The sequence below is a fragment of the Polypterus senegalus genome, chromosome 15 (assembly GCF_016835505.1).
Source record: "Polypterus senegalus isolate Bchr_013 chromosome 15, ASM1683550v1, whole genome shotgun sequence".
NCBI lineage: Eukaryota > Metazoa > Chordata > Cladistia > Polypteriformes > Polypteridae > Polypterus > Polypterus senegalus.
The window spans coordinates 67,253,701-67,268,848 of NC_053168.1; the positions used below are offsets into that span (position 1 = coordinate 67,253,701).

The window sequence follows — 15,148 nt, forward strand, 5'->3', positions numbered from 1 at the left end:
TTCAAAGTTGGGAGAATTTTATTTGACTGAATATCCATGCTGGTAGACCTCAAATTTGTTTCAGACAAGAAGGGAGTTAATTAATGGCCAGTTAAAAGTGCTGGTTTTTCTCATTTGTTCTTCAGTTTGTCCTTAAGGCTCTTCTACCATCTACAAACAAAATAAAACTAGAGTATAAAACTGAATCAATGACTGAAAATCAGGAGTCCAAAATGGTCACTCATTCAGTTGATCCTTGTGCCTATTAGATATTTTACTTGAAAATGATGAACAAATGACTCTTACAAAAGGCTTCTTTTACAAATCTTGTCAATCCACCTTCTTGATTTTCAGATGTATGAGGGATTTTAAAAAGGTCTAAGTATGGAGTAAAATCCTAAAGGAAGCCCCCACAAATATAAAAACATGACTTTTTCAGGCCTTATTGGGAACATGGCTTTAGACCTGGGTAACTTACATAGTTCCAGGAACTTATCACGTTCACAATGTTACACCAAAAACATTTACAAAACCCAGTTAAAGTATTTGTTCAAGTATAAATTTTGAGCATGTTCAAAAAAAAAAAGCCTTTGCTGAAATCTTTTTGAACAAGCTTGGCATTCTGCTCATCTGCTTTATGACTCTTCATTTTTGTCAGCGCTTCACACAAAACTGCACCAGACACATTATCACACCTAAAGTATGGAAAACAATTATATATTCTTACCAGAAGAATATGACCACAGCATCAGAAACATATCATACCACAAAGGAACAAATCTCTCCCACAAGTATAAAGCTGTCATTAAAAGCCTTTCAAGAAAGAAAGTACAAAGCTGATAAACAAATGCTCTCTAGCTGCAATAAGCAGACATGCTTTCACATATATACAAAATAAAATTATGCACTTCAAAAAGCTTTCAGTACTGTGTGTGCATTTGTGACACCTATCACAGTATCGGCTGGTATTGTCATTTACCTTGTTTTTTCTTCTGCAGATTTAAAAGATGTGTAGAAGCTTGCAAATACAATCTGTAAACAAAAAGTGCTGCTCCTGTTCCCAGATACCTATACAAGAAATACAAGCATTTGGAGAATAGACTACTCTGTGCTCAGACATGGATAAATGTATGGCTTAGCAGCATCAATAATGTGCTGTTACATTTGTTCTTTAAATAAAATAAAAAAACAAAAATATCCCGGTGTGCAAAACTAGAACCGCTGCTATGTACAGTATATATTTTCTTTGCTCCAAAGTCATGCACTTAACAGGTGGAAACAATATGGGCACTTTGGCATCTTCTTAACCTTCCAGCACAAAAACAAATAATAAATATCAAATTGAACAATGACAGGAGCAATAATTTATCTTCAATACAAATACTTATTTTGTATCTTTGTGCAAAAAAGAAATGAATTGCATCTCAATGAATCTTGTTCTACCCCTCCAAGCCCCTTATAGGATTAGGAGCCATTTAGGCAGGTGTATATCTTTAAGACAATGAAAGTAACTTCATTTTCTTATCAGATGATCAAAATTTATTGGTGAAATTCTGTCTCAAGCAGTCTGTATGGTTCACATTCAGGATGTAAATGGTTAAAAAGAGACATCATTTCTTCAAATCTGTACTTGCAATGTTCTCATGTGTTAAATCGACAAGCCTTAGAAGAGAAACTGACGTTGTGGTCTCTGTTCACATGATTGTGTTGAGGTTGTGCATTCCTTCTTTTGAAGTGGATTGAAGGGTAAAGCATGTCCAGAGTTTGACAAAGTGTAACTCTGACTCAATATGGCATTCAGTTCCTCAGGTCTCTACTGTAAAACCAACCCGATCTGGAAGACAGAAACAGAAGTTATCAGCTTTCACTTGGAAATGATGGGTGGACAGACATGTTTTTGGCATGTCAGGATCTAGTGCCAACCCCACTACATATAAAACTGTCTCACAACCAGTATGTAGGGCCTCCAATATCTCTATGATACAAAAAACTAACTGGACATGTAGAAGGGACAGGATATGACAGACAGCGGACATCATGTCAACAATAGTCTGTCTGATTAAGGAATGGATGTGTACACCTCACTCAAAACACAACTGCATGTTCTGTCATTCTGTGTCAATCTGAAAGACAGAAAGTAAGCAGCTTATATATTTGGGTTTAAGATGTCCTAAGGTCTCAGGTGTTAAAATTCAAATGTTAATGTCTTTGTGTTTCTTTCAGTTAATCACTGTAAAAATAATCTTCCCAAACAAGTCTATTTCGCCATAAGCCACAAATTCCTTTAACCAACGTGATGTGTGATTGTTACTTTTCTTAAAAGAGCTTCACCTTTTCTGGCTCCATTGCAGGACACTTCCAGTTGTACAAATAATACTGCAAATTTCCATCGCCTATACCAAATTTCAGCTTTTCAAGAAATGTTTTGTTTTCCATTAAATCCAGTGCATTAAAGACATCAAAACCTTTCTGTGAATACAAAAAATATGTGTTAAAGAAATGAACCATTTGACACGTCTTAATAACTTTGCATTTGCACTCTTTCCAAGTAACTTTACAAACATATTCAGTCAATGGTGATCATACATGTATGCCAATTGTAGTTGTAATATTGTAAGATTTTCATTAGCTGAGGTCATAACAGAAGTTGGTGCAATGGGTGCATATTGTTTTAGCTTATACAAATTATTTCAAAACAAACTAATTACATCCTTAGAAGTCAGTAATGGAGGTGGATTCACAGATTCCCTAACGTCACCTCCCTCCTCTGTCTAAACAATATGTTCAGCAACTTGTGTGTGTGTGTGTGTGTGTAGTTGGGATGCTTCGGTCTGGTTTTTAGGGCCGATATCAGTGACCAGCTGCATGTTACTAGAACTGGTTGATTCCAGTACCAATTAGTTTTCTTTATCCTTTTATTATTATACATTTTTTTTTAACAATAAGCTCCTGCAAAGCGAGATGTATAGAATCCTTATGCTCTACACTAAAGTGTTAACCTTGGTATTTTTATAGTTACACTGTTTACTCTAGATTTTACTTGTTAATTTTGTATTAATAAAATTAAATTCTATAGGTTACTGTTGAGTAACCATAAAAATACTACAATAAATAATAATCCCCTTAAAATACATACTTAAACTAATAAAACATGTACAAAAATATTTATCTACAGTCAAAGTAAAAAGTATGTGAACCCGTAGGAATGATCTATGTTTATGTCTAAATCCCATATAAAACATGGTCGTATCTTCATGTCAGTCACAGTAATGAACAAACACGGTCTCCTATAACTAAAGATACACAGATTTTCAGAGACTTTTTGACAATATTGAGTAAATCATTCAAACTGTGAAACCGAAGGTTGGAAAAATTAAGTGAACCCTAAGCTAATGACTTTTTGAAAAGCTCATTGCAGTCAGAATTTAGCATACCATTTAATGAAACGAGTTCAGAGGTGTGACCTAGAATTACTTTGATTGATAAAAAACACTAAAATTTGAGCTTTTGACAAGGATCATATCGAGATAGGAATCATGCCTTGCACAAAACAGCTGTCTGAAGAGCTACGTATTAGAATTGTTAATCTACAGTACAAAAGGCTGGAAAGGGTTACAAAGTCATCTCAAAGATTTTAGATATTCATCAGTCTACTGTTAGGCAAGTTGTCTATAAATGGAGACAATCTGGTATTGTGGCTACTCTGCTTAGAAGTGGGTGCCCTGCCAAGATGACCCCAAGAGCACAACACAGAGTCAGCAATGGGATAAAGAAGAACCCTAGAGTGACAGCAAAGGACTTGGAAGAGGTCATTAGAACGCAAATACGATAGATGCACAAAACACAGAACAAGAAAGGAGTCCATGGCAGGACACCAAGAAGGAAACCACTGCTATCAAAAAAGAACATTGCTGAACGCCTGAAGTTTGGGAAAGAGCACTTGGACACTCCACAACGGTACTGGGAAAATGTTTTGTGGAGTGATGAAACCAAAATGGAACTATTTGGGAGGAACAAGTAGAATTTCATTTGGTGTAAAAAGGGCACTGTATGTCAACATCAAAACATCATCCCTACAGTACAGTATGGTGGAGGGAATGATTTGGGCCTGCTTTGCTGCATTAGGGCCTGGATAGCTTGCCATCATTGAGGGGAAAATGAATTCACAAGTTTATCAACAAATTCTCCAGGTTAATGTGAGTGTGTCTGTCCGTCAACTTAAGCTGAGAAGAGGCTGGGTGATGCAACAGGACAACGACCTCAAACATCGCAGCAAATCCACAGCACGGTGGCTTCAGAAGAACAAACTCCGCCTTTTGGAGTGGCCCAGTTAGAGCCCAGATCTGAATCCTATTGAGATGCTGTGGAATGACTTGAAGAGAGCCTAACAACATGGAAGAGTTAAGGCAGTTCTGCAGGGAAGAATGGGCTAAAATTCCCTCCGCATGATGTGCAGGTCTGATCTGCAGTTACAGGAAGCGCATGGTTGAGGTCATTGCTGCCAAAAGAGGGTCAACCAGTTATTAAATATCAAGGTTCACTTACTTTTTCCACTACCACTGTGAACGTTGAATGTGTTTGTAAAATAAAGATTATGAAAGAGTAGACTTTTTTGTGTGTCACTGGCTTAAGCTTATTGTGTATATCAGTACCTGTGACTAGGGAATCCATTGCCGGGCTGACATTTTTCATTCCCACATTCCCGGGAATGAAATTGCTGTAATTCCCGGGAATGGCCAAGCTTGCATATATAGAGTGTAATAGTGTAAAAATCGTTCAAGAAATAACAGAGTTGTAGTTGAAAATAATTAAGTGGCACTTTTTTTGGCCTACTGTGTAGTGTGTTGCCGATTAATTAAGTTAACAACAGACCAGCAGCAGTCAGTCTCCCAGCTTCCACTAAGACTGAGCACAGTGGACTAGGAGGAGTCTGCACTTTGCAGCTCACGAATGCTGGGACGGGGCAGACTTCATTGACATCTGTCAGACAACAGCTTTGAACAGCAACTTGAAATTGCAATGCGTCAGTCTGTTGCATCCGCATTATCTGTGCCAAGAAACTTGCCATCACAGAATGATGACAAGAAACTAGATGCATCAGTAAAAGCTGAAATGGCGGTGTTTCAGAGCAACGGCAATCACAGGCATTGTTTAGAACAAGTGTATCAGTATCTGATGACTGTGCCGCCTACTTCATTGGAGGCAGAGCGTGCTTTCTCAGCGGCTGGCTTACTCTGCATGAATGTGCGCTCTCGCCTGGACGACCACATGCTGGACACGTTGTGCTTACTACGCTCTTATTACCGCAACTAACTAGATCAGGGGTGCCCAATACGTCGATTGCGATCAACCGGTAGATCGGAAAGGTAGTTTTGCGTTGCTTTCAAAAAAAAATTTTTTTTTTTTAAATGTTAGTCCATCATATATCCTCCCTATGGCATTTGCCACTTGATTGACATACAGGGCAGCCAGTCTGAGATCTCTTTTCTTCTAATATCCCGCATGCATCCATACAATCAGATTGTGATTCAGACTATGAATGCCATGAATGTAATTACCCCGATCTACATGCTGTAAAATAAACAAACCACACACCGTGGCACAACGTAAAGAGGCTTCAACGCTGACGTCCGATCCACGAGAGGGGGTGCAGTGAGTGTGTCGCCTGATGAGCCCAGAATTAGGGCGAAACACGTGTAAAACTATTATAAATATATATATACACATACACACTGTGAGTGGATAAAAAACACACCAAAATGTTTTTCATCACATCTTCAACAATAGTCGGCCGATTTTGATAAAATTTGGAACACTGTATAAACTTGTGAGTTATTAATACAACTGTTGTTGGAAAACATATTACATACACTTTGTATCAAACATTAAGTAAATCAGCCGACTATTGTTGAAGATGTGATGAAAAACATTTTGGTGTTTTTTTTTCCATTCACAGTGTATACAGCATTTTTAATGTAGGTAGATCATTTCAACCTGGTCATTTTAAAAGTAGCTTGCAAGCCGAAAAAGTGTGGGTACCCCTGAACTAGATACATGTACATGACCTGCTTGTAGATAAGGTTAGTCTTTTATTGGTGTCAACATATTGCAGTAATTTTATTAAAAATAAGTGTCGGTTGTTCTAAAACCGTTCACATGTGAGATGCCTGTGCACTGTGTCATCCCCAGAAGTCCGAGATTCCCGGGAATGACATGTGGGATTCCTGAATTCTCAGGAATGGATAAACCTGTCCAGGAATGGATTCCCTACCTGTGACTTAGATGAAGATCAGATCACTTTTTATGACCAATTCATGCCGTAAACCAGATAATTCCAAAGGGTTCACATACTTTTTACTTTGACTGTATAACACATATGGCATACAATTAATATATATCATAATTATAAGCCTAAATTCTAACAAAATTTTAAGATATTTATCAAGAATTTACAAGCCTAACATGCTTAACAAATTTACACATAAAACAGATAAAAAGTTTGCCTTTTATGATAATAAGCCTATTGTAAACTAATCAATATGGGCAAAGTTTTCTTTATCTGTTGTTTGTCTAACTGGCAACCCTGTCCACAGTTTGCTCCTGCTTTGCGCCCTCAGCAGATTTACAAAAAGGATTAATGGGCGTTCTTTTTCTAAATACAAAAATGTGAGCAGCTTTTGTCCACACTCAGACAAGGACTGTCTGTTTTCATTAAAGGACAAAATGAAAAATTTGGAATTCAGCTTCTTTTAATTTCTATACACCTCTCTTTTCTTCTGCTCAAAGTTCAGCTGGACAACATATATTGTGTGTCTGCTGTTCCTCTCCAAGCACAGGATGACTCCTCATACTCCTTTCTCTCTGTTTATTACTCCACTTTCTTCAATGTAAAAGCCAATTATTACAGTCTTCACTCTCCGATAAAGTCTGCCTGGCAGAAACTACTTTGCATTAAGGAACATTACAATCAAATTACCATAAAATTTGGAAAAACATAGTGAACAAAGTTTATTGAAAGCTGCCAACGTTCCAATCACTGATCAAGTTATTTTGAATGAAAATTAGCTGATTTAGATCAGCAGCTGATCAATCAGAGCAGTATTAGTTTGCACTTTTACTGTTGTAACAAAGGATGATCAGATTATTGTAGGAGCTATTCATTAGGAGTATGGCTAAATTTACAAACATTTTCAGTTTTTTTGTTTCAATTGAAAATATGCACAATCAATATCAATTGTTCCATTTTGTTCAAGTACATGGTCCTAGGGAGCTGGAGCCTATCCTGGAATCACTGTGTGCTGGTCAAAACACACAGTTTCCAAAGCTGATTAGACAACAGAATAATTTCAACTCTCCATATGAACTCTAATGTATATTGTCACAATTCTGTTCCAGATTATTATCTACTGTTGAAAAACTGGCCATTTAATTATGTGCTATTTATTTTGAAACATGCTCCAATCCAGGAGTGTAGGAGGATGATGTTTCATTTGAGGATGCAGTGTTACAACTGTGCTGTGGGAAAACAGCAGCTGGGCATTCTTTAACTTTACTGCTGAGAAAGTTGCCTGTAAATAATGTAAAATTTAACAGGTTTGCTTGTACTGCTTGGCAATCACAACACTGGACCAGGATCTTCTCACATTTGAACTCACTCACAAACATTTAGTAAGGCCAGCATGACCACAGTTAATCTCTGTACGTGAGCGTGTGTGTATGTTTTTATGGTAATGATACATTAATTACTTAATTCTAACAACAACACATATAAGATATAGAACCCTTAAAACACTAAAACGTTCCAATAACGGGTGCATACTGCGCAGGCAATGGTCACTAGATTACAATACACAACAGAAATAGCATTTAATATATATATAAACAACTGGAATTAAATATTTGCAACATGTAACAATAAAAGCCAAAATAATCTTCAGTACTATAATCAATCTAACAAGTGTGCTCTGTAAGCAAACAAATAAACAGTACATTATTGTGAATAAATTATTACCGAATTAAACAGATTATTACTTACACTCAGCACACACAGCTTTGATAACTGAACAAATTATATAAAAACAAACATTTCTTAATACCTTACAATAAAATCTGGGGTGTGCCACACTTTATTCCACTGTAACTCATCCCACTGGGCTTTGTAAACCCCTATTGTAGTTGATTGAATGTTACATTTGTATAGTAGAATTAAAACTCTTACATAGCTCTTACATTTTCAGAAAAAAATTAAGTGAGACATGTCTATAACTTATATGCACTGTTTAGAGAAGTGGCGCTTGTAATAGAATAAATAAGCAGACAAATACGAAGTATATACAAGCATAATCAGGTAATAAAACAATTGGGTAGAAAGATAACCAAACAGGGAACAAAACACTAGCACAAACCTCAACAAGCCTTCTGCCTTTATTAAAGGTAAAGACCTAGGGCCTCATGTACAACTTTGTGTGTAGAATTTACAGTAAAACATGGTCAAAACTGGAAATGTGCATAAGCACAAAAATATCCAATTGCATAAAACTGTGCGTACGCCAAGTTCCATGCACTTCTTCTGCATTATAAATCCTAATGAACGTGAAATTTAACACACGTGCACATACCTACAGCCCAACCCCAACTCCTTCCAAAATTTTGCATATCTGAAAATGCAAATAAATATAAATAAACCCCTGCTATTCAGTGTTTTAAGACACAATGGCAAAAACATATGAAAAAAAAAAGAGAATTTCAGTGAATGAAAAGTGGAGGCAAGGAAAAACATACTACAGTGGAACCTCGGTTTGCGAGCATAATTCATTCCGGAAACGTGCTCGCAATCCAAAGCACTGTACATCAAAGCGAATTTCCCCATAAGAAATAATGGAAACTCAGATGATTCGTTCCACAACACAAAACTATTCATATAAAAATGATTGATACAAAATAGAAAGTAAAAATACATAAAACAAATTAACCTGCACTTTACCTTTGAAAAGAATCATGGCTGGTGTGAATGAGTTTCTAAACTCTTTTGGGATTCCACCCAATGGGATGACATGCGGAAAAGCGTCCCGAAGCAACCGCAGGCTCCAAGCACTGTAGCAGTTCGCCGTAAAAGCGAATCAGAAAAGATTGCGGACATGCTATAAGCACCTGCTGTTGATGGGTAATACAGTGATCCCTTGCTATATCGCGCTTCGACTTTCGTGGCTTCACTCCATCGCGGATTTTAAATGTAAGCATATCTAAATATATGTCACGGATTTTTCGCTGGTTCATGGATTTCTGCGGACAATGTGTCTTTCATGGCTCATGCTTCCTCAGTTTGTTTGCCCAGTTAATTTCATACAAGGGACACTATTGGCGAATGGCTTAGAAGCTACCCAATCAGAGCATGTATTACATATTAAATAAAACTCCTCAATGATATACGATATGCTTCCCGCGCAGTGCTTGATTGTTTGCTTTTCTCTGTCTCTCTCACTCTCTCTGCCTGACGGAGGGGGTGTGAGAAGAAGGGCTCTTTGCCTAGAGGATACGGACACTCCTCTACAAAATGCCGCTTTATCGCGGTGCTTCGGCATACTTAAAAGTACGTATTGATTTTTTGATTGTTTGCTTTTCTCTTGCTCTCTCTCTCTCTGACATTCTCTGCTCCTGACACACATTCTTTGAAGAGGAAGATATGTTTGCATTCTTTTAATTGTGAGAAAGTACTGTCATCTCTGTCTTGTCATGGAGCACAGTTTAAACTTTTGACTAAAGGGTGTTATTTCATGTCTAGAGGGCTCTAATAATGTTAACAGTGTGGGAGAGTTTATAAGGGCTTAAAATATATAAATGGAGGGATTACTGTACAGGAACATTATAAATGCGCAGGACAAAGTATTACTTGGCCCCAACCCTGCCTGACTGCCGTGTCTGTGTACAGTTAGTAGAAGATCCCGCTACAATAAATAGTCGTGCTGTTTCTGTTTCAAGCTGAAAAAAGCTGGTCTCGCTAAAGTACTGAGACTCAGCTTCGTGTTTTGGGGTGCAAGACAGGGACTCGCACGTTATAACACACACACGTGGTCACCATGCTATAGTAAACAGTATACGCTCATACGAATGTTGACTATATGAATGAAGCACGGCGACTCAGATGGAGAATGGGAGACGATTACCCACAATCCCGTAGCGAGAGAGAGAACCACCATCAGCTCAGTTGTGATTACGTGGTGCTTGGCAGACAAAGCGTATACGTACTACTCGTATTGCAAGACATTGCTCGTTTATCAAGTCAAAATTTATTAATTACTTTAGCTCATCTTGCAGAACACTCGCAAGCCAAGGTTCTAATGTATTTGTTGGCTTAAGCAGTGGTATAAGCAACAAAAGGAAGTTGATCAAGTGATACAGCATGGTGGAGACAGTTTAAAGTTCAGAAAGTGGCACAATGCCTGAAATAAAAAAAAAATAAGTGTGCAAATACCGAAGTTGCAGTGCAAAGGCGAGTCACAGCCCACCGTCTGTTTATTCTGTTTCAGACAATATTACAAAAGGACGCAACACCCACAGGTGCTGGCTGCACACACACCTCTGCTTTGGAAACCACTGGGCAACCATCTTGCTGTGTGTTGACAGACACTGTTTTGGAGTCACAAAATGTAACAGTGGATGGTGTAAGAGATGTGGCCAATGAACTAAGGAATATAAGGGCTGTACTATGAGATATTGATCACAAATTAAATGAATTGGTTACAAAATATATTTTGCATCTGATTACCTGTTTTTACATTCTGCTAATTACTTTTAAATGAAGTTGTAATGCAGTCCGATTAGACTGATCTTTTTGTGGGTCAGGGTCATCATACCACATCTCTTCTGGTACAGGCAAGCCATGATTGTGTGCCACATTATACAGCACGCTACATGTTTACACAATGCAACAATTTCTGTGGACTAGAGAGCAACACATTAATAAGAGTGGAAATGCTTTCTATTTACATAAGCAAATACATTCTTTGAAGGCGCCTTTATAGTGTAAGGTCGTTGACAAGCGCCACAATGGATAGATTCTCTGCTCTTTACATGGCTCTTTGAGATGAATTGCTATCCTTAAAGTGACTGCTTGCCTTTTGCCGCACTATTTGGAAAAAGCGCCTGTGACTGTGTGCGGAGTTGCTGTTTTTATAGGCTCTCCTGTTAGAGATGATGTAATGCTAGCTCATTCTTTTGGTAATTCATCCCTGGCTGATATAGCACGTCCAGCAATAGCAATGTGCGTGCAGTTGACCACTTTGATTTCATCTGCAAAACTGGACATTGCTACAAATTCTACTTTTATGCTTCTCACTTCAACCACAGTGTAAGAAAATCATATATATCTGGACGACAAGCAGATAATACCATCTTATACAACTGACATGTCATGACTCAGTGGTTATTGTGAAATGCCCAATCGGTCAGCTAGTGTGGACAGAACTTGTGAAGGAACAGGTAGAACTCGATTCCTCAAATACTGCCTTTCCAAAGCTGGCACCAATTTAGCACAAAAATCCAAAAGGATAACTCTTGGAAACTGACTTAGAAGCCAGTCATCATCATCATCTATAAATACGTACTCTCTTCTAATTTTTCCATTTGCGATGTCTTCTAAAAACACTAAAGCAGCCATGGTAGTTGGAATAGTTTGGCTATTCTGTGTACCATTATATTGTTACAGAATTATTACAATCAAGTGAATTAAATTTGTAAATGACATGCAATTCATTTTGATGTATTTGATAAATCCCACGTTATGGATGCTAATATGAAAAAGAAGGGAAACAACACAGAAACAGTGGCACTGCTTTGATGCTGGGTGCCGCCAGTTTGCAAAATCAAGCAGAAAAGTGCGCACATAAGGGGGAATCCTGCCATGAAAATGTGCATGGCTTTATGCCAAGTTTAGTTTTTATACATCTTGAAGTGTGTATGGAAACGGGCGCATGCAATATTTTTGTGCATGCACATCGTTCATACTTGAGGCCCTGTGGTCATTTTGTTTTAACTCACATAGATTAGTTTATCAATAATCTGACCTCAAGAAGTGTTACAATTGATCATTAAGCATGGAGAGGGATTTAAAACTTTACCAAACTTTTTTGGTATCTTTAGCCTACTATATAACAAATTCTTTATAAAATGCACTAAGTGTAAGAACAGGATGACTTTTTCTAGTAGTGGACTTCCTTCCAAATTACCCCAAAGAGCAACAATAAAACCCGTGAACTATAAAATTTTATCCAAGCATCTGTACACTTCTCCTGTAGTATCTGATGTATGTGCTCACACCAGAACAAAGAAAGTTTGATGCTGAAAGCAGGTTAACCTGGAAAAAAATATTCACTCAAAATAGCATTTATACTCATATTTGTAGAAGACAATTTGGATAACCTGAAAAACTGCAATACTCAACAGGCTGCTAGCTGCTGTACAAACTGGATCATGGCTTTTACTGAACTGGCCTGCTACATGGTCATCAATTCTTACAATACTACTTAGAAAATCAAAAGCCATCTCATTTACAATCTTTTAACATACTTTGTCAGTAATTGGAAACACAGAAGTATAACAGTACCATCTACTGGGCAAGAAAAGTCTGTTACTTTTACAGAGATATTTCAAAATCTGCTCATAAATAGCACTGTTCAGGTGCAAGGGTTAAATATAAGACATTAAAAATCCATTATTCAATTAGAGGCAGAAGTGCATTTTGCCTTTGGTTTTAGTAAACTGTACAAAAAATTAAACTACTGTGTTTAATAGTGGGACATCCACTCAGCTTATCCCCAAATCTGTGCCAGTAATAAGAAAATGTTATCAGAGGAAATTACTACACAATTAGCAGAGACATAGTTGTAAAAACATTTTTTGAAAGAATGGATTGCATGTGAGCAAGGTTGACCTCTTAGTTGCAGAAAGAGGACCCCTATGCATGGAAAAGACAAAGTCTTTGTCTTGCATCTTACTGTTAATCAACCAAAAATCAATCTGATGCACCTTATAATTTACTAAGATGTAACAGATGCAAAATTACCTGAAACATGCAAGAGAGACTGTAATCATTCAAAGCCTTTATTTACTTCAACATTGCATTTTCAAATTTCTGCAAAGAAATCAAAATGCACAGTATGTGGACTTCTTGCAACATAAATATGATTGCTACCTAGTCAGGGGTTATGTGCTTCACTGCTTCTTCAACCCCGTGAAAGATCTTTGTCATATCACCAAACAGCTAATCTGAGGTTTTGTTAGATATTGTGAAATCCCCTGAATCAATTACACCAGTCGCTAATCTGAGTGACATTACCAGTCTACTAAACAGATTTACTGTGGTTCTAGTATTAGCAGTGTTTTGCTGAAAAAGCTGATGCATTTCAATAATGCTCAGCTTGTGACTGCCAAAATCTATAGAGCAAACACTATGTTTAAGTCTGTGTGGTCACTGTCCTGCCAACGTCTTTTTGATAAAACTCTTGATATTTCCACAACAAACTCAACATATTCAAAATTTAAAAGGATGTGATTTTCAGGATTTATTTTTCAGTTACTATTAATAAGATTTCAGAAGACTGCTGTCTCTAGTTTATACAGCTGAATTACAACTGTGGCAAGAAAGAGATTCAAAGCTCAGATGTGATTTAAGATAAACCCACAAACACAGTATTTGATAAGAGATTAAAGGTGGTCAGGTGGAACAAGACCAGAAAGTCTATGTGCAGGCAGTGGTGTTTTTAATGTAGTTTTATGGACACAAATTAAGCTTATTGGGGGCAAAGTTGGATCAGACTCACAGTTAAAACTTAGCAGAAGCTTGTAATGCTGTGCCTGGAAAACAGCCTCTATGAAGTTTTAGTTTCTCTAGAATATGTAACTTAATACATTAACACTTACCCATGCTGCAAGACTGCAGAATTTGTTTAGCTTCAGCCTTGTTCGTTTACACTTGTCTTACTTTTATTATGCGTTTAGCCTTCCTACAAAAGGTTAATATCTAACACCAGAAAAATATAATTTATTCCTGTTCCAAAATAATGGAACATATACATTTTATATATATATTTCTTTTATTTTTAATAATGTAATACTAATGTAAGTTTTTCCAAGTAATGTTATTTTCCTCAAAGAAATCAGCTCTATTAAAGCTCTATTAAACAAGACTTTCCATCACCTGTAGTGATACTAAGGGAAGGAAAGTGCTGTACAGTGACTTGGCCACATTCATCAGAGAAGTAGCGCAGGACAACTTAAATTGCTGCCTCATCTGTAGTTGTGTGAAAATGGTGTTTTCTAAATACTCTTTAATGCCTTCAATGTACAGTAAACCTATGCGTCAAACCATGTTTCCTCTAGAGTATTTTCTAATTATCGGTGAGTGATTTTATATATATATATCTATCTATATCTATATATATATATCTATATCTATATTGTCAAGGATGCCAGGGGCCATGACCCGGCTGTGACGCCATGAGGGACCAGATGTGGGTCTGTGCCCACCCTGGATCACGTGGGGGTCGCCTTCCTGGTTGCTCTGGGGGCCACGGGTACAGGGCATGGAAGCTCCACCCTATAGGGGCCCGTGGTCACCACCAGGAGGTGCCCCAATGCCTTGGGGACCTGTTACCCCAGCACTTCCGCCACACCAGGAAGTGCTGGAGGAAAGACTTTGGAGGATACCTGGAGAGCTCCCGGGAGAACAGCCGACACTTCCGCCACGCTGTGGCGTGGCCAATGGGGGAGTGTCGGAAGCACCTGGAGCTCATCCGGGTCATGTATAAAAGGGGCCGTCTCCCTTCATTCGAGGCTAGAGTCGAGTGGAAGAGGACGAGGCACGAGGAGAGTGTGGAGGCGGCCCGAAGAGCAGGCATTTGTGGCCAGGACTAAGTATTGGGGTTTAGTGCACTAGTGGACTGGGTCTGAGTGACCATACTTGTATATATTTGTGTAAATAAACGTGTGGTGGTTTGATGAACAACATGTCCGCCTGTCTGTGTCCGGGCCGGGTTCACAATATATATCTATTTTTTTTTTTTTTTTTTGATCACAATAAAGACTTAATTGTGTAACAGGCTACACTGCTTAGAAAAATCACTGAATTAGGATGATCTGTAAGGCTTGACATGATGGTAGTGTATTAGTTGTT

General features: G+C 37.8%; 1 protein-coding gene across 2 annotated transcripts in view; it reads right to left on the reverse strand.

The window, feature by feature from the left end:
- Nucleotides 1-15,148, reverse strand: part of nmt2 (N-myristoyltransferase 2) — a 75,240-nt gene continuing 60,092 nt past the window's right edge. For both annotated transcript variants that reach the window (XM_039736658.1, XM_039736659.1), the window contains exons 11-12: nucleotides 2,311-2,448; nucleotides 1-1,813 (exon numbers count right to left, since the gene is read on the reverse strand). In XM_039736658.1, the coding sequence (XP_039592592.1) occupies nucleotides 1,793-1,813; nucleotides 2,311-2,448 (159 nt within the window). In that variant the 3' untranslated portion in view covers nucleotides 1-1,792. The remainder of the gene's footprint in view (nucleotides 1,814-2,310; nucleotides 2,449-15,148) is intronic.